At 42.5% G+C, this 24,752-nt stretch overlaps 1 protein-coding gene across 3 annotated transcripts in view; it reads left to right on the forward strand.

The window, feature by feature from the left end:
* The window catches only part of pusl1 (pseudouridine synthase like 1), a 66,139-nt gene extending 49,293 nt beyond the window's left edge, over positions 1–16,846 (forward strand). For 2 of the 3 annotated variants that reach the window (XM_036984263.1, XM_036984265.1), the window contains 3 exons: positions 15,587–15,641; positions 15,758–15,920; positions 16,464–16,846. In XM_036984263.1, coding sequence (XP_036840158.1) covers positions 15,587–15,641; positions 15,758–15,920; positions 16,464–16,501 — 256 coding nt within the window. In that variant the 3' untranslated portion in view covers positions 16,502–16,846. Of the gene's footprint in view, positions 1–15,586; positions 15,642–15,757; positions 15,921–16,178; positions 16,425–16,463 lie in introns of those variants that run through there. The other variant, XM_036984264.1, reaches the window with a different exon arrangement.
* The last annotated feature ends 7,906 nt before the right edge of the window (positions 16,847–24,752 follow it).

The raw sequence follows: 24,752 nt of genomic DNA on the forward strand, positions 1-24,752 counted from the left end.
AACTACTGTAGTAACATTATATCACACTAACCAGCTTGTGCAACACTAAATACAATGATCCTTCAATGAAAAGGTAGCTAGCTAACTACTGTAGTAACATTATATCATCACAATGAACACGTTTTAATGAACGTTTTAACACGTTTTATGAACACGTTTTAATGAAGAAGCAACTGTCTGTCAGCTCTGCCTCGTGTCAGTATGGAGTCAGCTCAGCTGCTGATGCTGAACGTAGAGGTGCCCAAGACACGTGGGGGGAGGTGTTGTGGGAGATGATTGGTTGGTAGTTTAGGACGATTAAACCAATGAGTAATTAGTGATGTGGGGGTGAGAAAAATAAGAAAAATTGATACAGTCGCATATCGGGGGATATTATTTTTGACGATATATAATGAATCATTTTGACAATATTGCGTTATTTATTTTGACGATTATTTTGACGATTTTCTCACGAGCAATATGTTTGAAACATCGAATCACAATAAAAGTACAGTATTGTATCGCAATGCATATTGAATTGTGAGTATTGCAATACATATTGTATCGGCACCTAGGTATCGTGATAATATTACATTGTGAGGTCCCTGGCATTTCCCAGCCCAATGACTAATATGGTGGGAGATTCTCCCAGCACTATGTATTCTACATTCGACACAGTGTTCCTTTCAGTCTGCAGGGAGAGATGGCAGCAGAGCAGAGGTTCTCGCACACACATGCACACACATGCACACACACGCACACACACACACACACACACACACACACACACACACACACACACACACACACACACACACACACACAGAGGATGCTGGCTGCTGACATTTATATTACGTCAAAAACATTGACTCACAGCAACGAGCGGGAAGCAGATCAGATAATGAATGAATGGGCACCATTACTAAATGCTTACACACACACACACACACACACACACACACACCATATTTCTCTCCCTGCAGACTAACACTGGAAACCACTGAAATAGGTAATTAGACTAAACCCACTTTAGCCGTTATTAGGAGCCCCGTATCCTTGTGACCATCCGATCAGATTCAGCTCATTCTGAAAGTGTTCAGACCCCTTCACTTTTTCCACATTTTGTTACGTTACAGCCTTATTCTAAAATGTATAAATATATATATATTCCGTATTCTGAAATTGATTAAATAGTTTTTTTCTTTTTTCTCATAAATCTACACACAATGCCCCATAGTGACGAAGCAAAAACAGTGTTTTTGGAAATGTGTGCAAATTTATATTTAAAAAATGTATGGAAATATCGCATAAGTATTCAGACCCTTTACTCAGTACTCTGTTGAAGCACCTTTGACAGCGATTACAGCCTTGAGTCTTCTTGGGTATGACGCTACAAGCTTGGCACACCTGTATTTGGGGAGTTTCTCCCATTCTTCTCTGCAGAACCTCTCAAGCTCTGTCAGGTTGGATGGGGAGTGTCGCTGCACAGCTATTTTCAGGTCTCTCCAGAGATGTTAGATTGGGTTCAAGTCCGGGCTCTGGCTGTGCCACTCAAGGACATTCAGAGACTTGTCCTGAAGCCACTCCTGCGTTGTCTTGGCTGTGTGCGTAGGGTCGTTGTCCTGTTGGAAGGTGAATCTTCGCCCCCAAGTCTGAGGTCCTGAGCGTTCTGGAGCAGGGTTTCATTAAGGATCTCTGTACTTTGCTTCGTTCATCTTTCCCTCGATCCTGACTAGTCTCCCAGTCCCTGCCGCTAAAAAACATCCCCACAGCATGATGCTGCCACCACCATGCTTCACCGTAGGGATGGTGCCAGGTTTCCTACCGAGGTGACACTTGGCATTCAGGTCAAGCGGGAAGCAGATCAGATAATGAATGAATGGGCACCATTACTAAACGCTTACACACACACACACACACACACACACACACACACCATATTTCTCTCCCTGCAGATTAACACTGGAAACCCACTGAAATAGGTCATTAGTCTAAACCCACTTTAGCCATTATTAGGAGCCCCGTATCCTTGTGACCATCCGATTTAGATACAGTATCACACCCGACAATCAGTCCAGAGGTAGACATTGTTGCTGTGATGTCGACACAATGTCTCAAGACAACAGTTACCACACCTCCAGGCTTGTGGTACGATGATGTCATTACTGGTGTTGTTTTGCTCTCTCTCTCTCTCTCTCTCTGTCTCTGTCTCTCTCTCTCTCTCTCTCTCTCTCTCTCTCTCTCTCTCTCTCTCTCTCTCTCTCTCTCTCTCTCTCTCTCTCTCTCTCTCTCTCTCTGTCTCTGTCTCTGTCTCTCTCTCTCTCTCTGTCTCTCTCTCTCTCTCTCTCTCTCTCTCTCTCTCTCTCTCTCTCTCTCTCTCTGTCTCTCTCTCTCTCTCTCTCTCTCTCTCTCTCTCTCTGTCTCTCTCTCTCTCTCTCTCTCTCTCTCTCTCTCTCTCTCTCTCTCTCTCTCTCTCTCTCTCTCTCTCTCTCTCTCTCTCTCTCTCTCTCTACCTGTCTCTGTCTCTCTCTCTCTCTCTCTCTCTCTCTCTCTCTCTGTCTCTCTCTCTCTCTCTCTCTCTCTCTCTCTCTCTCTCTCTGTCTCTCTCTCTCTCTCTCTCTCTCTCTCTCTCTCTCTCTCTCTCTCTCTCTCTCTCTCTCTCTCTCTCTCTCTCTCTCTCTACCTCTCTCTCTCTCTCTCTCTCTCTCTCTCTCTCTGTCTCTCTCTCTCTCTCAAATTCAAGCTGCTTTATTGGCATGAAAAACATTGTGTCAATATTGCCAAAGCAACAATGTATACAATATACATTGTAACAAAATTGTAAATGATAGCAAATAATAATATAAAATGGTAGTAAATAATAATACAAAAATAAATACAATAAAATGGTAACAGTCTACAGTAAACATTAATAATTATAGTAATAATAGTAATAATAAGTAAGTTACTGTTTACTATGCAGATGTTATTATTCAGTGTCCCTCAGGCTATGGCAGGAAAATACATATTTGGCTGCAAGAGGAGCCATTGCTCCTTCGCCCATGAGTATTCTTAGTTTTTCCTCTGGGTTCAATTTGTAAAAATGTGGAATATATGTAGTCATTTCTGTGAATAATGAATCTCTTTGTGAGGAATATTTATCACAGTAAAGGAGAAAGTGCATCTCTGTCTCTACCTCCCCTGTCATGCAGTGACCACATACACGCTCCTCTTTGGGTAGCCATGTCTTTTTATGTCTGCCGGTTTCTATTGCCAATCGGTGGTCACTCAGCCTGTACTTGGTAAGGATCTGTCTCTGCTTCGTATCTCTGACAGAGTAGAGATAATCAGCCAATTCATATTCTCTGTTTAGGGTCAGATAGCAATTTAGTCGGCTTTGGGATTTTGTTTCGTTTTTCCAGTATTGTAAGTATGATTCCTTTGATTGGTTCATGATTTTGTTTATTGGAATTCTTTCTTTTGAAGCAGTGCTGGTGTCAGCTTGGTTGGTGAGGTCCAACACCAGCTGACTGAGAGGGCTCGTTTCTGGGCTCAGCTCTTGGGCTTGAAGTGCTTTAAATTGCAGACTCGAATTTGGACTTGAATTTAGATGTAGCCAAAATTTTAATGATCTTTTCTGTATTTTCATTATTACTGGAAAACGGCCCAATTCTGCCCTACATGCATTAGTTGGTGTATTTCTCTGGACTTGTAGAATTTTCCGACAGAATTCTGCATGTAGGGTTTCAATTGGATGTTTGTCCCACATTTTAAAATCCAGTTTATTGAGTGGCCCCCAAACCTCACTTCCATAAAGTGCTATTGGTAGGATTACACTGTCAAATATTTTAGTCCAAATTCTAATTGGGATGTTGATTTTGAATAATTTCATTTTTATTGCATACATTGCTCTGCGGGCTTTTTCTTTGAGTGCCTTCACTGCCATATTAAAGTTTCCCGATGCAGATATGGTCAGACCAAGGTAGGTGTAATTTTTTGTGTGTTCAATTAAGGTGTTGTTCAGGGTGAATTTACATTTTTGTTTCTGACATCTGGGTTTTTTTTGGAAAATCATGATTTTAGTTTTTTGGAAATTTACTGCCAGGGCCCAATTATGGCAATATTGCTCCAGAATATTAATGTTTTGTTGAAGACCTTCTTTGGTTGGTGATAGAAGTACCAAGTCATCAGCATATAGCAGGTATTTCACCTCTGTGTCAAATAGTGTGAGTCCTGGGGCTGGAGATTGGTCCAACATGTCTGCTAATTCATTGATATAAATGTTGAAAAGATTTGGACTCACAGCCTTGTCTCACACCTCGACATTGTGAAAAAAATTCTGTTCTTTGGTTTTTGATTTTTATTGCACACTTATTTTCTGTGTACATACATTTTATTAAGTCATACACCTTACCACCAAGCCCACTTTGTAGAATTTTGTAGAATAGCCCTTCGTGCCAAATCGAATCAAATGCTTTTTTAAAGTCAATAAAGCAAGCAAAGATTTTGCCCTCTTTTTTTTGGTGGACGTGTTTATTAATTAGTGTGTGTAAGGTGTATATATGGTCAGTAGTGCGATGGTTAGGGAGAAAGCCAATTTGACATTTACTTATTACATTTTTTTCTTGAAGAAAGGTTTGAATTCTTGAATTCAAAATGCTACAGAAAATCTTTCCCAAGTTACTGTTGACGCAAATTCCCCTGTAATTATTGGGGTCTGATTTGTCTCCACTTTTGTGGATAGGGGAGATGAGCCCCTGGTTCCAGACATCAGGGAAGCAGCCAGAAGTTAAAACCATGTTGAACAATTTAAGCACAGCATTTTGCAACTCAGGTGTGCTGTTTTTCAGCATTTCATTTCTGATGTTGTCTACACCACAAGCCTTTTTTGATTTAATAGATTTTAGCTTTTCATTTAGTTCTTGTTGGGTTATTGGGTAATCTAATGGATTTTGGTTGTTTTTAATGACTGATTCCAGGATGTTCAATGTTTCTTTAATTTCTAATTGGTTCTGGTTTAAGTCTTTTTGTGGGATGTTTTTGTATAGATTATCAAAGTAAGTTTTCCAAATTCCTACATCTTGTATGGCTAATTCTTGTGGCTTTGATGTGCTTAAATTGTTCCACATGTCCCAGAACTGATTTTGGTCAATTGCGTTTTCAATTTCATCAAGTGTCTTGTTGGTATAATTCAATTTCTTGCATTTCAGTGTTTGTTTATACTGTTTCAGAGTTTCAAAGTATTCATATCGTAGCTCTGGGTTGTTTTGCTGCTTATGTTTTTTGTTTGACATTTGTCTTAGGTGTTTTCTAATTGTTTTACATTCATTATCAAACCATTTGTCAGAAACATTTTGATTTTTGCTTCTGATGTTGCATTGCTTTGGTTTTCTCAAATTTGCTTTCGATGCTGCTTTTTGAAATATGCAGTTGATGTTTTGGGTAGCTGAATTGACACCATCTTTATTGTTTTGGTACTGTGAGTTATTGAAAAACTGTATAGAGTTCATCATTTCATTTGAGTTCAATGTTTCAATGAATGCCTCTGCACTGTTTGGAGCCCATCTGAACGATTGGTTTATGTTGTAAAGTTTATTGGGCTGTTTTTTTGAATGAATATTGCCGGTTAATTTCTTCAGAAACACGTTGATCTGACTGTGATCTGACAATGGTGTCTGTGGTCTGACAGTGAATGCACTAATGGAGGAGGGGTCAATGTCAGTGATGGCATAATCGACTACACTTGTCCCAAGAGCTGAGCAGTAAGTAAACTGACCTAAAGAGTCCCCTCTGATTCTACCATTAAGCATGTACAGGCCTAAGGCTCGACAGAGATGTACTAACTCTTTTCCATTTTTGTTCAGTATTTGGTCAGGACTGTTTCTATTATTTATAATAGGGCTACTGTACAAGGAGGGGTGTCCAAATATGTGGTGGTTACCTCCCGCATCAGTGTAGTCAGGCTCAGATCCTGTTCTTGCATTGAAATCTCCACAAAGAAGCACTTTACCCTGCGCCTGAAATGTAATGATTTCTGTCTGGAGATTGTCAAAAAACTGATCATCATAATATGATGAATCTGAAGGAGGAGCATAAGCTGCACATATGTATACATCATTGTCACAATAGATTGTACCTTTGTTAAGTTTTAGCCAAATGTGAGTGGTACCTTTTTTCATTTCATTCAGTGCTAAGTCCTGCTTATGCCAAATGATGATTCCACCTGAGTCTCGGCCCCGTTTAACATTTTTATGTTTGATTGATGGTAGTAAACTTTCTCTATAGCCTGAGGGACACTGAGTATCTATGTCTCCACGACACCATGTTTCCAGTAGGATTATGATGTCCTGTCCCTTGATGTTTTTAATCAATTCTGGATTAGTTGTTTTATAACCAAAATGTGAAGAGTATAGGCCCTGGATATTCCAAGAGCTGATAGTTAATGATCTCATTTATAATAAGTGATATTCACTGGTTTGAGTAAAGTACATCGAAAACAACAACAACAAAAAATTACTATATATATATATATACATACATACATATACATACACATATACATACATATATACATACACATACATATATATATATATATACATATACACATACACATACATATACATATATATACACACACATACATACACACACATACATACACACACATACATACACACACACACACACATACATACATACATATATGCATATATACATACACATACACATATATATACATATATATATATATATATACACACATATACATGCACATACACATATACACACATACATACATACATACACACACACGCGCACACACACACACACACACACACACCATTACATATAATAATTATTATAATACCGGTGTCAATACATTTAGGAATATTTGTAAACAAATTAATAAGAATGGAATAAGATTGCACTGTACTTATTTTATGTGCAATCTGCAACCCTGTGTGTTTGTGTGTGTGTGTGTGTGCGCGTGCGTGCCCGTGTGTGAATTAAAGGGACTGTCTAGCTCAGTAGTCTGCATATTAGTTGCAGTAGTTGGCGCACCTCTCCTATCTCTGATTGTTCTAGGGGTCTTCTGCCAGAGGTTACCTCAGCATATCTAGGCTGACGATCTAATTGATACATGGTGTGGACTGCATCATGTGGTCTACTTCCCTGAAGGGCAGTGTTCTGACCGACCCTGGAGTAGTGGTCAGAGCTGTGTTGTGATGGGCTGGGTCTAGTAGAGCTGTGTTGTGATGGGACAGGTCTAGTAGAGCTGTGTTGTGATGGGCCGGGTCTAGTAGAGCTGTGTTGTGAAGGGCCGGGTCTAGTAGAGCTGTGTTGTGATGGGCCGGGTCTAGTAGAGCTGTGTTGTGATGGGCCGGGTCTAGTAGAGCTGTGTTGTGATGGGCCGGGTCTAGTAGAGCTTTGTTGTGATGGGCCAGGTCTAGTAGAGCTGTGTTGTGATGGGCCAGGTCTAGTAGAGCTGTGTTGGGATGGGCTGGGTCTAGTAGAGCTGTGTTGTGAAGGGCCGGGTCTAGTAGAGCTGTGTTGTGATGGGCCAGGTCTAGTAGAGCTGTGCTGTGTTGGGCCTGGTCTAGTAGAGCTGTGCTGTAATAAGCCATGTCTGGCTCTTTTCTCCTCGGGATGGTGGAGGTACTGTTGTTTCAGAAGGTGGGGCGTGGGACCTTTGTTGCTGGGGTGATGGGTGTGTGGGTCCCTGCCAAGTGTTGCATCTTTTAGGTCCTTGGCAAAGGTTCTGATACTGTCCTGATCAAGATGTATATTATCATATAAGTGTTGACATGTCAGAGTGGGGTGGTGAGCCGTTCTGACGTTGAGCAGTGAGGCACAGTCCACAGTGATCTGTTGATTTATTTTGTCGATCAACTTTTCTGGGAAGTCTTTTCTTGGTAGGAGGGTGGACACAACTATATTGGTTGTTGGGAACATAGCCTGTGCCCGTTCTGCCACTCTTCTCACTGCCCCAGATACATTTTCACCTTTGGCATGAAGGTCGTTTGTGCCAGTGTGGATGATGATGTTGTCAGGGGTGTCAATCCTGGTCTGACTGAGTAGCTGCATTGCACTCTCAGTTGTAGGACACCAGAACTTATACACCTGGTGTCTAGGGAATAATCTTTCCTGGACTAAGAACTTCCCATTTGAATCAATTAGAATTGCAGTTGTGGGTGATTGTCTGGGTGGAGCAGACTGGGAGGCTGGTATTCTGACCTGGGCTGGAGCAGACTGGGAGGCTGGTAGGTTAACCTGGGCTGGAGCAGACTGGGAGGCTGGTATTCTGACCTGGGCTGGAGCAGACTGGGAGGCTGGTAGGTTGACCTGGGCTGGAGCAGACTGGGAGGCTGGTAGGTTAACCTGGGCTGGAGCAGACTGGGAGGCTGGTATTCTGACCTGGGCTGGAGCAGACTGGGAGGCTGGTAGGTTGACCTGGGCTGGAGCAGACTGAGAGGCTGGTAGGTTGACCTGGGCTGGAGCAGACTGGTAGGCTGGTGCAGTGTCATCCGGCTGTGTAGTGGAGGCCATGCTGGTCTCAGGTTCTGCTTGTGTTGTACCAAGCTGGTGGACATGTTCTCTAGATGCAGAGGACACAATGACTCTCTCTCTCTCTCTCTCTCTCTCTCTCTCTCTCTCTCTCTCTCTCTCTCTCTCTCTCTCTCTCTCTCTCTCTCTCTCTCTCTCTCTCTGTCTCTGTCTCTGTCTCTCTCTCTCTCTCTCTCTCTCTCTCTCTCTCTCTCTCTCTCTCTCTCTCTCTCTCTCTCTCTCTCTCTCTCTCTCTCTCTCTCTCTCTCTCTCTCTCTCTCTCTCTCTCTCTCTCTCTCTCTCTCTCTCTCTCTCTCTCTCTCTGTCTCTCTCTCTCTCTCTCTCTCTCTCTGTCTCTCTCTCTCTCTCTCTCTGTCTCTCTCTGTCTCTCTCTCTCTCTCTCTCTCTCTCTCTCTCTCTCTCTCTCTCTCTCTCTCTCTACCTCTCTCTCTCTCTGTCTCTCTCTCTCTCTCTCTCTCTCTCTCTCTCTCTCTCTCTCTCTCTCTCTCTCTCTCTCTCTCTCTCTCTCTCTCTCTCTCTCTCTCTCTCTCTCTCTCTCTCTCTCTCTCTCTCTCTCTCTCTCTCTCTCTCTCTGTCTCTGTCTCTCTCTCTCTCTCTCTCTCTCTCTCTCTCTCTCTCTCTGTCTCTCTCTCTCTCTCTCTCTCTCTCTCTCTCTCTCTCTCTCTCTCTCTCTCTCTCTCTGTCTCTCTCTCTCTCTCTCTCTCTCTCTCTGTCTCTCTCTGTCTCTCTCTCTCTCTCTCTCTCTCTCTCTCTCTCTCTCTCTCTCTCTCTCTCTCTCTCTCTCTCTCTCTCTCTCTCTCTCTCTCTCTCTCTCTCTCTCTCTCTCTCTCTCTCTCTGTCTCTCTCTCTCTCTCTCTCTCTCTCTCTCTCTCTCTCTCTCTCTCTCTCTCTCTCTCTCTCTCTCTCTCTCTCTCTCTCTCTGTCTCTCTCTCTCTCTCTGTCTCTCTCTCTCTCTCTGTCTCTCTCTCTCTCTCTGTCTCTCTCTCTCTCTCTCTCTCTCTCTCTCTCTCTCTCTCTCTCTCTCTCTCTCTCCCTCTCTCTCTCTCTCTCTCTCAAATTCAAATTCAAATTCAAATTCAAGCTGCTTTATTGGCATGAAAAACATTGTGTCAATATTGCCAAAGCAACAATGTATACAATATACATTGTAACAAAATTGTAAATGATAACAAATAATAATATAAAATGGTAGTAAATAATAATACAAAAATAAATACAATAAAATGGTAACAGTCTACAGTAAACATTAATAATTATAGTAATAACAATAATAGTAATAATAAGTAAGTTACTGTTTACTATGCAGATGTTATTATTCAGTGTCCCTCAGGCTATGGCAGGAAAATACATATTTGGCTGCAAGAGGAGCCATTGCTCCTTCGCCCATGAGTATTCTTAGTTTTTCCTCTGGGTTCAATTTGTAAAAATGTGGAATATATGTAGTCATTTCTGTGAATAATGAATCTCTTTGTGAGGAATATTTATCACAGTAAAGGAGAAAGTGCATCTCTGTCTCTACCTCCCCTGTCATGCAGTGACCACATACACGCTCTTCTTTGGGTAGCCATGTCTTTTTATGTCTGCCGGTTTCTATTGCCAATCGGTGGTCACTCAGCCTGTACTTGGTAAGGATCTGTCTCTGCTTCGTATCTCTGACAGAGTAGAGATAATCAGCCAATTCATATTCTCTGTTTAGGGTCAGATAGCAATTTAGTCGGCTTTGGGATTTTGTTTCGTTTTTCCAGTATTGTAAGTATGATTCCTTTGATTGGTTCATGATTTTGTTTATTGGAATTCTTTCTTTTGAAGCAGTGCTGGTGTCAGCTTGATTGGTGAGGTCCAACACCAGCTGACTGAGAGGGCTCGTTTCTGGGCTCAGCTCTTGGGCTTGAAGTGCTTTAAATTGCAGACTCGAATTTGGACTTGAATTTAGATGTAGCCAAAATTTTAATGATCTTTTCTGTATTTTCATTATTACTGGAAAACGGCCCAATTCTGCCCTACATGCATTAGTTGGTGTATTTCTCTGGACTTGTAGAATTTTCCGACAGAATTCTGCATGTAGGGTTTCAATTGGATGTTTGTCCCACATTTTAAAATCCAGTTTATTGAGTGGCCCCCAAACCTCACTTCCATAAAGTGCTATTGGTAGGATTACACTGTCAAATATTTTAGTCCAAATTCTAATTGGGATGTTGATTTTGAATAATTTCATTTTTATTGCATACATTGCTCTGCGGGCTTTTTCTTTGAGTGCCTTCACTGCCATATTAAAGTTTCCCGATGCAGATATGGTCAGACCAAGGTAGGTGTAATTTTTTGTGTGTTCAATTAAGGTGTTGTTCAGGGTGAATTTACATTTTTGTTTCTGACATCTGGGTTTTTTTTGGAAAATCATGATTTTAGTTTTTTGGAAATTTACTGCCAGGGCCCAATTATGGCAATATTGCTCCAGAATATTAATGTTTTGTTGAAGACCTTCTTTGGTTGGTGATAGAAGTACCAAGTCATCAGCATATAGCAGGTATTTCACCTCTGTGTCAAATAGTGTGAGTCCTGGGGCTGGAGATTGGTCCAACATGTCTGCTAATTCATTGATATAAATGTTGAAAAGATTTGGACTCAAATTGCAGCCTTGTCTCACACCTCGACATTGTGAAAAAAATTCTGTTCTTTGGTTTTTGATTTTTATTGCACACTTGTTTTCTGTGTACATACATTTTATTAAGTCATACACCTTACCACCAAGCCCACTTTGTAGAATTTTGTAGAATAGCCCTTCGTGCCAAATCGAATCAAATGCTTTTTTAAAGTCAATAAAGCAAGCAAAGATTTTGCCCTCTTTTTTTTGGTGGACGTGTTTATTAATTAGTGTGTGTAAGGTGTATATATGGTCAGTAGTGCGATGGTTAGGGAGAAAGCCAATTTGACATTTACTTATTACATTTTTTTCTTGAAGAAAGGTTTGAATTCTTGAATTCAAAATGCTACAGAAAATCTTTCCCAAGTTACTGTTGACGCAAATTCCCCTGTAATTATTGGGGTCTGATTTGTCTCCACTTTTGTGGATAGGGGAGATGAGCCCCTGGTTCCAGACATCAGGGAAGCAGCCAGAAGTTAAAACCATGTTGAACAATTTAAGCACAGCATTTTGCAACTCAGGTGTGCTGTTTTTCAGCATTTCATTTCTGATGTTGTCTACACCACAAGCCTTTTTTGATTTAATAGATTTTAGCTTTTCATTTAGTTCTTGTTGGGTTATTGGGTAATCTAATGGATTTTGGTTGTTTTTAATGACTGATTCCAGGATGTTCAATTTTTCTTTAATTTCTAATTGGTTCTGGTTTAAGTCTTTTTGTGGGATGTTTTTGTATAGATTATCAAAGTAAGTTTTCCAAATTCCTACATCTTGTATGGCTAATTCTTGTGGCTTTGTTGTGCTTAAATTGTTCCACATGTCCCAGAACTGATTTTGGTCAATTGCGTTTTCAATTTCATCAAGTGTCTTGTTGGTATAATTCAATTTCTTGCATTTCAGTGTTTGTTTATACTGTTTCAGAGTTTCAAAGTATTCATATCGTAGCTCTGGGTTGTTTTGCTGCTTATGTTTTTTGTTTGACATTTGTCTTAGGTGTTTTCTAATTGTTTTACATTCATTATCAAACCATTTGTCAGAAACATTTTGATTTTTGCTTCTGATGTTGCATTGCTTTGGTTTTCTCAAATTTGCTTTCGATGCTGCTTTTTGGAATATGCAGTTGATGTTTTGGGTAGCTGAATTGACACCATCTTTATTGTTTTGGTACTGTGAGTTATTGAAAAACTGTATAGAGTTCATCATTTCATTTGAGTTCAATGTTTCAATGAATGCCTCTGCACTGTTTGGAGCCCATCTGAACGATTGGTTTATGTTGTAAAGTTTATTGGGCTGTTTTTTTGAATGAATATTGCCGGTTAATTTCTTCAGAAACACGTTGATCTGACTGTGATCTGACAATGGTGTCTGTGGTCTGACAGTGAATGCACTAATGGAGGAGGGGTCAATGTCAGTGATGGCATAATCGACTACACTTGTCCCAAGAGCTGAGCAGTAAGTAAACTGACCTAAAGAGTCCCCTCTGATTCTACCATTAAGCATGTACAGGCCTAAGGCTCGACAGAGATGTACTAACTCTTTTCCATTTTTGTTCAGTATTTGGTCAGGACTGTTTCTATTATTTATAATAGGGCTACTGTACAAGGAGGGGTGTCCAAATATGTGGTGGTTACCTCCCGCATCAGTGTAGTCAGGCTCAGAACCTGTTCTTGCATTGAAATCTCCACAAAGAAGCACTTTACCCTGCGCCTGAAATGTAATGATTTCTGTCTGGAGATTGTCAAAAAACTGATCATCATAATATGATGAATCTGAAGGAGGAGCATAAGCTGCACATATGTATACATCATTGTCACAATAGATTGTACCTTTGTTAAGTTTTAGCCAAATGTGAGTGGTACCTTTTTTCATTTCATTCAGTGCTAAGTCCTGCTTATGCCAAATGATGATTCCACCTGAGTCTCGGCCCCGTTTAACATTTTTATGTTTGATTGATGGTAGTAAACTTTCTCTATAGCCTGAGGGACACTGAGTATCTATGTCTCCACGACACCATGTTTCCAGTAGGATTATGATGTCCTGTCCCTTGATGTTTTTAATCAATTCTGGATTAGTTGTTTTATAACCAAAATGTGAAGAGTATAGGCCCTGGATATTCCAAGAGCTGATAGTTAATGATCTCATTTATAATAAGTGATATTCACTGGTTTGAGTAAAGTACATCGAAAAAAACAAAAAAAATAAAATATGTATATGTATACATATATATACATACACACATACACATATACATATATATACATACATATATACACATATACATACACATATACATACACATACATATACATATATATATACATACACATACATATATACATACACATACATATACACACATACATACATACATACATACATACATACACACACACACACACACACATACCCACACACACACATACATACATACATATATATATACATATATATACACATACACATACATATATATATATATATATATATATATATATATATATATATATACACACACATACATGCACATACACATATACACACATACATACATACATACACACACACGCGCACACACACACACACACACACACACCATTACATATAATAATTATTATAATACCGGTGTCAATACATTTAGGAATATTTGTAAACAAATGAATAAGAATGGAATAAGATTGCATTGTACTTATGTTATGTGCAATCTGCAACCCTGTGTGTTTGTGTGTGTGTGTGTGCGCGTGCGTGCCCGTGTGTGAATTAAAGGGACTGTCTAGCTCAGTAGTCTGCATATTAGTTGCAGTAGTTGGCGCACCTCTCCTATCTCTGATTGTTCTAGGGGTCTTCTGCCAGAGGTTACCTCAGCATATGTAGGCTGACGATCTAATTGATACATGGTGTGGACTGCATCATGTGGTCTACTTCCCTGAAGGGCAGTGTTCTGACCGACCCTGGAGTAGTGGTCAGAGCTGTGTTGTGATGGGCTGGGTCTAGTAGAGCTGTGTTGTGATGGGACAGGTCTAGTAGAGCTGTGTTGTGATGGGCCGGGTCTAGTAGAGCTGCGTTGTGATGGGCCGGGTCTAGTAGAGCTGTGTTGTGATGGGCCGGGTCTAGTAGAGCTGTGTTGTGATGGGCCGGGTCTAGTAGAGCTTTGTTGTGATGGGCCAGGTCTAGTAGAGCTGTGTTGTGATGGGCCAGGTCTAGTAGAGCTGTGTTGTGATGGGCCAGGTCTAGTAGAGCTTTGTTGTGATGGGCCAGGTCTAGTAGAGCTGTGTTGTGATGGGCCGGGTCTAGTAGAGCTGTGCAGTGTTGGGCCTGGTCTAGTAGAGCTGTGCTGTGTTGGGCCTGGTCTAGTAGAGCTGTGCTGTAATAAGCCATGTCTGGCTCTTTTCTCCTCGGGATGGTGGAGGTACTGTTGTTTCAGAAGGTGGGGCGTGGGACCTTTGTTGCTGGGGTGATGGGTGTGTGGGTCCCTGCCAAGTGTTGCATCTTTTAGGTCCTTGGCAAAGGTTCTGATACTGTCCTGATCAAGATGTATATTATCATATAAGTGTTGACATGTCAGAGTGGGGTGGTGAGCCGTTCTGACGTTGAGCAGTGAGGCACAGTCCACAGTGATCTGTTGATTTATTTTGTCGATCAACTTTTCTGGGAAGTCTTTTCTTGGTAGGAGGGTGGACACAACTATATTGGTTGTTGGGAACATAGCCTGTGCCCGTTCTGCCACTCTTCTCACTGCCCCAGATACATTTTCACCTTTGGCATGAAGGTCGTTTGTGCCAGTGTGGATGATGATGTTGTCAGGGGTGTCAATCCTGGTCTGACTGAGTAGCTGCATTGCACTCTCACGTCTCTCTCTCTCTCTCTCTCTCTCTCTGTCTCTGTCTCTGTCTCTGTCTCTGTCTCTGTCTCTGTCTCTGTCTCTGTCTCTCTCTCTCTCTCTCTCTCTCTCTCTCTCTCTCTCTCTCTCTCTCTCTCTCTCTCTCTCTCTCTCTCTCTCTCTCTCTGTCTCTGTCTCTGTCTCTGTCTCTGTCTCTGTCTCTGTCTCTGTCTCTGTCTCTGTCTCTCTCTCTCTCTCTCTCTCTCTCTCTCTCTCTCTCTCTCTCTCTCTCTCTCTCTCTCTCTCTCTCTCTCTCTCTCTCTCTCTCTCTCTCTCTCTCTCTCTCTCTCTCTCTCTCTCTCTCTCTCTCTCTCTCTCTCTGTCTCTGTCTCTGTCTCTGTCTCTGTCTCTGTCTCTGTCTCTGTCTCTGTCTCTGTCTCTGTCTCTGTCTCTGTCTCTGTCTCTCTCTCTCTCTCTCTCTCTCTCTCTACCTCTCTCTCTCTCTCTCTCTACCTCTCTCTCTCTCTCTCTGTCTCTGTCTCTGTCTCTGTCTCTCTCTCTCTCTCTCTCTCTCTCTCCATTAAATGTCTGTTGTCCTCTTGCAGAGATATTCAGTTCTGGGAGCTCACCTTTAAGAGCAGATCCTTCCTCTACAAACAGGTAGGTTGTATATTCCAGCGCCACCGCCAGCCAGGGGTGTCGTTACCGTGGTAATAAAAAAACATGATTATTATGAACCCAGACAGTGTTACTCCTCTGTTTTTAAAAAAAAAAAGGTGCGTAGGATGACAGGGGCTCTGGTGGCAGTTGGCCAGGGACAGATGTCTGTCTCTGGGGTGAAGGAATTACTGGAGGCCCAGGACTCTCAGGCCTACCCACACAACCTCACATCACCCCCAGAAGGACTCTTCCTCACCAGGGTGGAGTACCACCGGTCAGGTAAGACTTCCCAGTGTGTGTGACTGAAAACTTTAATAGTAGCCGTCAAAATCAAAATCAATTGCACATCCCTTGATTCCTCGCATTCTCTCTCCTCGCCTCCTTCTCAAAACCCATTGGATTAGAAGGTCAGAGGGGTAGGTCAAAGGGGAGCCAATGAGAAGGAGGTGAGGAGAGAAGACGTGAGGAATCAAGGAAGTGCAATTGAGATTCCTCCCCATGTTTCCTCCGTCCTTGTTTCCTCAATTACTCCCTCAGACGACCTCCTCAGATAAGCTGTGAGGAATTGAGAAAACAATTACGGAGGAAGCAAGGCCATTGATGGCAAGTAAAATGTTCAGATACAGTTCACACAATATACCGTGGGGCAATGACAATTGCAGGCCTCTCTCATCTTTTTAAGTGGGAGAACTTGCACAATTGGTGGCTGACTAAATACTTTTTTGCCCCACTGTAGCTTGTTTTCTATTTGACATTTCTAGAGAAATTATTTTAGGGCACCATTTTTCCTTTCTGATGTCTGTTGTTTTTGTTCTTCCACAGACCTGCAGCTTTACACTCAGGAGGATTCACAGAGCTGATTGTCGTTTTAATGACCTAGGCCCAATCCCAAATGGACCCCTAGACGTTACGCCCTACGCATTTGTGGAGATCTGAGAGGATTTGAAAAGCAATTTACTAATACCTCCAATTTGCCCCTCTGATAGGCTAGGTCAGGGGTGTCAAACTAATTTCATGGAGGGTCTAGTGTCTGCAGGTTTTAGTTTTCTAACACCTAGACACCCAGGTGAGGGGAGGTCTTTACTGAGACCTAGACAACCAGGTGAGGGGAGTTCCTTACTGAGACCTAGACAACCAGGTGAGGGGAGTTCCTTACTGAGACCTAGACAACCAGGTGAGGAGAGTTCCTTACTAAGACCTAGACAACCAGGTGAGGGGAGTTCTTTACTGAGACCTAGACAACCAGGTGAGACCTAGACGACCAGGTGAGGGGAGTTCGTTACTGAGACCTAGACAACCAGGTGAGACCTAGACGACCAGGTGAGGGGAGTTCCTTACTGAGACCTAGACAACCAGGTGAGGGGAGTTCCTTACTAAGACCTAGACAACCAGGTGAGGGGAGTTCCTTACTGAGACCTAGACAACCAGCTGAGGGGAGTTCCTTACTGAGACCTAGACAACCAGTTGAGGGGAGTTCCTTACTGAGACCTAGACAACCAGGTGAAAGGAGTTCCTCACTGAGCCCTAGACAACCAGGTGAGGAGAGTTCCTTACTGAGACCTAGACAACCAGTTGAGGGGAGTTCCTTACTGAGACCTAGACAACCAGGTGAAAGGAGTTCCTCACTGAGCCCTAGACAACCAGGTGAGGTGAGCTCGTTACTAATTAGCGACCGTAATTCATCAATCAAGAACCAGTGAAGAGCAAAAACCCACTGACACTCGGTCTTCTGTGCAATGAGTTTGACACCTGTGGGTCAGGTGGAAGTTTCACCATATTGCTTGTACAGTGAGGAGAACAAGTATTTTAAACACTGCCGATTTTGCAGGTTTTCCCACTTACAAAGCATGTAGAGGTCTGTAATTTTTATCATAGGTACACTTCAACTGTGAGAGACGGAATCTAAAACAAAAATCCAGAAAATCACATTGTATGATTTTTAAGTAATTTATTTGCATTTTATTGCATGACATAAGTATTTGATACATCAGAAAAGCAGAACTTAATATTTGGTATAGAAACCTTTGTTTGCAATTACAGAGATCATACGTTTCCTGTAGTTCTTGACCAGGTTTGCACACACTGCAGCAGGGATTTTGGCCCACTCCTCCATACAGACCTTCTCCAGATCCTTCAGGTTTCGGGGCTATCGCTGGGCAATATTTCAGCTCCCTCCAAAGATGTTCTATTGGGTTCAGGTCTGGAGACTGGTTAGGCCACTCCAGGACCTTGAGATGCTTCTTACGGAGCCACTCCTTAGTTGCCCTGGCTGTGTGTTTCGGGTTGTTGTCATGCTGGAAGACCCAGCCACGACCCATCTTCAATGCTCTTACTGAGGGAAGGAGATTGTTGACCAAGATCTCGCGATACATGGCCCCATCCATCCTCCCCTCAATACGGTGCAGTCGTCCTGTCCCCTTTGCAGAAAAGCATCCCCAAAGAATGATGTTTCCACCTCCATGCTTCACGGTTGGGATGGTGTTCTTGGGGTTGTACTCATCCTTCTTCCTCCAAACACGGCGAGTGGAGTTTAGACAAAAAATCTCTATTTTTGTCTCATCAGACCACATGACCTTCTCCCATTCCTCCTCTGGATCATCCAGATGGTCATTGGAAAACTTCAGATAGGCCTGGACATGCCCTGGCTTGAGCAGGGGGACCTTGCATGCGCTGCAGGATTTTAATCCATGACTGTGTGTTACTAATGATTTTCTTTGAGACTGTGGTCCCAGCTCTCTTCAGGTCATTGACCAGGTCCTGCCGTGTAGTTCTGGGCTGATCCCTCACCTTCCTCATGATCATTGATGCCCCACGAGGTGAGATCTTGCATGGAGCCCCAGACCGAGGGTGATTGACCGTCATCTTGAACTTCTTCCATTTTCGAATAATTGCGCCAACAGTTGTTGCCTTCTCACCAAGCTGCTTGCCTATTGTCCTGTAGCCCATCCCAGCCTTGTGCAAGTCTACAATTTTATCCCTGATGTCCTTACACAGCTCTCTGGTCTTGGCCATTGTGGAGACGTTGGAGTCTGTTTGATTGAGTGTACGGACAGGTGACTTTTATACAGGCAACGAGTTCAAACAGATGCAGTTAATACAGGTAATGAGTGGAGAACAGGAGGGCTTCTTAAAGAAAAACTAACAGGTCTGTGAGAGCCGGAATTCTTACTGGTTGGTAAGTGATCAAATACTTATGTCATGCAATAAAATACAAATGAATTTACTTAAAAATCATACAATGTGATTTTCTGGATTTTTGTTTTAGATTCCGTCTCTCACAGTTGAAGTGTACCTATGATAAAAATTACAGACCTCTACATGCTTTGTAAGTAGGAAAACCTGCAAAATTGGCAGTGTATCAAATACTTGTTCTCCCCACTGTACAAATCAAATCCTCTCAGATCTCTACAAGTGAATAAGTGGTAAGGATCCGTTTGGGATTGGGGCATAGTACAATGTCTCTCAACCTCAGGTCCGGGGACATGTGGGAGACACATAGTGGACATCCTGGTATTGCTTGAATGTTTTGTTGGGTATACAAACCTTTATTTCATGTTACACCACAGTGTGTATTCTACTAAGTGTATATGTATTTCTTGCTGTACTACAAGATGATTAAATATGGTCATTAAATCTGTTTTTAAGACTATGTAACCATAAACTTTTAATCTATGGAGTGATTCTACTGTGTGAGTTAAATACGTTCTCTCTCTCTGGCCAGCCTATAAATAATGTTTCCTGTATTCAGTGTTCCTGGTTCCTTAATTGTACTCAGTATTATAAATGATGTCACTGATCTAACCGCGGCGACTCTACCTCCAGAATTACGATCGCTCATTTCACACTTCTAAACAGCAATTCTGAAAAGGCACTCGCTCGTCTGAATTATCTTCTTTTTTGTTTGCAGGTGCTTGGTAACGTTTGAATAAAATGAGAAAAAAAGAAGAACCCTCTTTAGACGTAAAGATTATTAAAAAGCAGTGATACTATCAAGAGCAGTGATACTATCAAGAGCAGTGATACTATCCAGAGCAGTGATACTATCAAGAGCAGTGATACTATCCAGAGCAGTGATACTATCCAGAGCAGTGATACTATCCAGAGCAGTGATACTATCCAGAGCAGTGATACTATCAAGAACAGTGATACTATCCAGAACAGTGATACTATCAAGAGCAGTGATACTATCAAGAGCAGTGATACTATCCAGAGCAGTGATACTATCCAGAACAGTGATACTATCAAGAACAGTGATACTATCCAGAACAGTGATACTATCCAGAGCAGTGATACTATCAAGAACAGTGATACTATCCAGAACAGTGATACTATCCAGAGCAGTGATACTATCCAGAACAGTGATACTATCAAGAACAGTGATACTATCCAGAACAGTGATACTATCCAGAGCAGTGATACTATCAAGAGCAGTGATACTATCAAGAGCAGTGATACTATCAAGAGCAGTGATACTATCAAGAGCAGTGATACTATCAAGAGCAGTGATACTATCCAGAGCAGTGATACTATCCAGAGCAGTGATACTATCCAGAACAGTGATACTATCCAGAACAGTGATACTATCAAGAGCAGTGATACTATCAAGAGCAGTGATACTATCAAGAGCAGTGATACTATCCAGAGCAGTGATACTATCCAGAACAGTGATACTATCCAGAGCAGTGATACTATCAAGAACAGTGATACTATCCAGAACAGTGATACTATCCAGAGCAGTGATACTATCCAGAACAGTGATACTATCAAGAACAGTGATACTATCCAGAACAGTGATACTATCCAGAGCAGTGATACTATCAAGAGCAGTGATACTATCCAGAGCAGTGATACTATCAAGAGCAGTGATACTATCCAGAGCAGTGATACTATCCAGAACAGTGATACTATCAAGAACAGTGATACTATCCAGAACAGTGATACTATCCAGAGCAGTGATACTATCCAGAGCAGTGATACTATCAAGAGCAGTGATACTATCAAGAGCAGTGATACTATCAAGAGCAGTGATACTATCAAGAGCAGTGATACTATCCAGAGCAGTGATACTATCCAGAGCAGTGATACTATCCAGAACAGTGATACTATCCAGAACAGTGATACTATCAAGAGCAGTGATACTATCAAGAGCAGTGATACTATCAAGAGCAGTGATACTATCAAGAGCAGTGATACTATCCAGAGCAGTGATACTATCCAGAGCAGTGATACTATCCAGAACAGTGATACTATCCAGAACAGTGATACTATCAAGAGCAGTGATACTATCCAGAACAGTGATACTATCAAGAACAGTGATACTATCATGAGCAGTGATACTATCAAGAGCAGTGATACTATCAAGAGCAGTGATACTATCCAGAGCAGTGATACTATCAAGAGCAGTGATACTATCCAGAGCAGTGATACTATCAAGAGCAGTGATACTATCAAGAGCAGTGATACTATCCAGAGCAGTGATACTATCAAGAGCAGTGATACTATCCAGAGCAGTGATACTATCAAGAGCAGTGATACTATCCAGAGCAGTGATACTATCCAGAGCAGTGATACTATCAAGAGCAGTGATACTATCCAGAGCAGTGATACTATCCAGAACAGTGATACTATCAAGAGCAGTGATACTATCCAGAGCAGTGATACTATCAAGAGCAGTGATACTATCAAGAGCAGTGATACTATCCAGAGCAGTGATACTATCCAGAGCAGTGATACTATCAAGAGCAGTGATACTATCCAGAGCAGTGATACTATCCAGAGCAGTGGTACTATCAAGAGCAGTGATACTATCAAGAGCAGTGATACTATCAAGAGCAGTGATACTATCAAGAGCAGTGATACTATCCAGAGCAGTGATACTATCAAGAGCAGTGATACTATCAAGAGCAGTGATACTATCAAGAGCAGTGATACTATCAAGAGCAGTGTGCAGGTTTCTTCTATTTTTTTTTCTAAAACAGCCAATCACGAGTCCCCATGTCGAACCAAATAGTACATGTCAACATGTCCTGTCTGCTGTCAGTCAAACTGCACAACGACAGTGCTCTCATTCCCTCGTCAAACCAAAAACTAACATTTTAAAAGGGATACTTTGGGAATCATCATGCTAGCAGATGCCCATAGACTACCAGTCATTGCGCTAACGCTAGTTAGCTTGGGCTCGCGAAACTACCTCGAACTTCCTTCATACTAGGACACAGAGAAAAATAGTTTCCACAAAATAATCCGTCTGAGTGGCCGGGCTGTGACTTCCCTTTGGCTGGAATGCCCTCATCCGTCTGAGTGGCCGGGCTGTGACTTCCCTTTGGCTGGAATGCCCTCATCCGTCTGAGTGGCCGGGCTGTGACTTCCCTTTGGCTGGAATGCCCTCATCCGTCTGAGTGGCCGGGCTGTGACTTCCCTTTGGCTGGAATGCCCTCATCCGTCTGAGTGGCCGGGCTGTGACTTCCCTTTGGCTGGAATTCCCTCATCCGTCTGAGTGGCCGGGCTGTGACTTCCCTTTGGCTGGAATGCCCTCATCCGTCTGAGTGGCCGGGCTGTGACTTCCCTTTGGCTGGAATGCCCTCATCCGTCTGAGTGGCCGGGCTGTGACTTCCCTTTGGCTGGAATGCCCTCATCCGTCTGAGTGGCCGGGCTGTGACTTCCCTTTGGCTGGAATGCCCTCATCCGTCTGAGTGGCCGGGCTGTGACTTCCCTTTGGCTGGAATGCCCTCATCCGTCTGAGTGGCCGGGCTGTGACTTCCCTTTGGCTGGAATGCCCTCATCCGTATGAGTGGCCAGGCTGTGACTTCCCTTTGGCTGGAATGCCCTCATCCGTCTGAGTGGCCGGGCTGTGACTTCCCTTTGGCTGGAATGCCCTCATCCGTCTGAGTGGCCAGGCTGTGACTTCCCTTTGGCTGGAATGCCCTCATCCGTCTGAGTGGCCGGGCTGTGACTTCCCTTTGGCTGGAATGCCCTCATCCGTCTGAGTGGCCGGCTGTGACTTCCCTTTGGCTGGAATGCCCTCATCCGTCTGAGTGGTCGGCTGTGACTTCCCTCACCCACTATATACTTATAACTGATTGGTTCTGCCCACTGCTGTCCTGTTAGAACACGATGTTAAGGCTCATCACTGTACTCTCGATAGTCACCACCACACACAGCTGTTTCTATTCGAGGATGTTTCTAGATGTTTCTATGACTGTGGTAATCTGAATGACATGGAATATTATTGTTGTGGTTTTATAAAGACAAAAGAAAATGCACACATTTACAACTATGCAATATACAAATGTTCATGAATAAATGACAAATAGCTTTACACTTACAACATGTCTATAAAGGCTTATAAACACAGTACCGATATAAAACATAAACCTCTTGGAGAGAGAGAGATAAACCAATTACTTGGAATGACAAAGGGTCAAAGTGTATGGCACCCTCTCTCTCTCCAGCCTTGTGTGAGAATCTGCCAGGCTGAGATCTTATCAGATCTGGCGCCACAAAGTCGTAAATTACTCTTCACATGAGCAAACTCCAAGAACCGTCTGGGATTACTCTAGAATGACTGGGATGAGTCTAGAATGACTGGGATGACTCTAGAACCCTCTGGGATGACTCTAGAAGGACTCTGGGATGACGCTAGAACCCTCTGGGATGAGTCTAGAATGACTCTGGGATGACTCTAGAGCCCTCTGGGATGACTCTAGAATGACTGGGATGACTCTGGGATGACTCTAGAATGACTCTAGAATGACTCTAGAATGACTCTGGGATGACTCTAGAAGCTCTCCCATGGAAGCACAATAAAACACCACTATAGAAAACGCTGTGGTAGCGTCTGCATGCAAAATATGTTTACCAATACACCAATGAAACCACCTTTGCAACCAATGCAATAACGCTTATGGTAGTACTTAATAATACTACACATGATAAACAATAGGCAAAGCAGCAACTCTAACATTAAAGAACGGTAATACAGTGGGACATGTGGCTGAAGGTAACAGGAAGTAATCATTCAGACTTTTCGTGTTACTGTTGACAGTAAAAAGTCGTCAGAAACATGGCGTCTCCTCCCTTCGGACGACGACAATGATAAACACTCCGACCTGAGTGGGCGGGTGCAGTGTCCAGATGAACATTTCCAAGTGCTCTGATTGGTTGGGAATGGCAAGGCTATGATGGGTGAGGGATGACTAAAGTAGGCTGGAAAGCCAAATCAACTGAAGTGACTGTGAGGGGAGAGGAGAGGAGCAGGACAGACTGTTATTTTGTTGTTGTTTACATTCCCTTTAAAAGCACAAGGAGGCATACTCCATGACAACTTGAGATTTGTAGGCTGGGGCACCTGTGGCTCGGCTCCTCTACAGGAAACCTGCAGGAATACCTCTCCCCAACGTGGCTGAAGAACCAGTGTGAGGTTCCGGAAGGCACTAAGGTGTTGTAACAGTCAAATGTTTGGACACACCTACACATTCAAGTGTTTTTCTTTATTTGTACTATTTTCTACAATGTAGAATAATAAAGACATCAAAACTATGAAATAACACATATGGAATCATGTAGTAACCAAAAAAAGTGTTCAACAAATCCAAAATATATTTTATATTTGAGATTCTATAAAGCAGCCACCCTTTGCCTTGATGAAAGCTTTGCACACCTCTTGGCCTTCTCTCAACAAAATTCATGAGGAATGCTTTTCCAACCGTCTTGAATGAGTTCCCACATATACTGAGCACTTATTGGCTGCTTTTTCTTCACTCTGTGGTCAAACTCATCTCAATTGGGTTGAGGTCGGGTGATTGTGGAGGCCAGGTCATCTGATGCAGCACTCCATCACTCTCCTTCTTGGTTAAATAGCCCGTACACAGCCTGGAGGTGTGTTGGGTCATACTCCTGTTGAAAAACAAACGATAGTCCCACTAAACGCAAACCAGATGGGATGGCGTATCGCTCCAGAATTCTGTGGTTCCTGACAGGTGAATTCTAAATAAATTACAGTGTCACCAGCAAAGCACCCCCACACCACCGTTACTTTAACTCTGTGAAGGATTTATTTGGGCTGCAATTTCTGAGGCCGGTAACTCTAATGAACTTATCCTTTGCAGCAGA

The sequence above is a fragment of the Oncorhynchus mykiss genome, chromosome 7 (assembly GCF_013265735.2).
Source record: "Oncorhynchus mykiss isolate Arlee chromosome 7, USDA_OmykA_1.1, whole genome shotgun sequence".
NCBI classification, from domain to species: domain Eukaryota; kingdom Metazoa; phylum Chordata; class Actinopteri; order Salmoniformes; family Salmonidae; genus Oncorhynchus; species Oncorhynchus mykiss.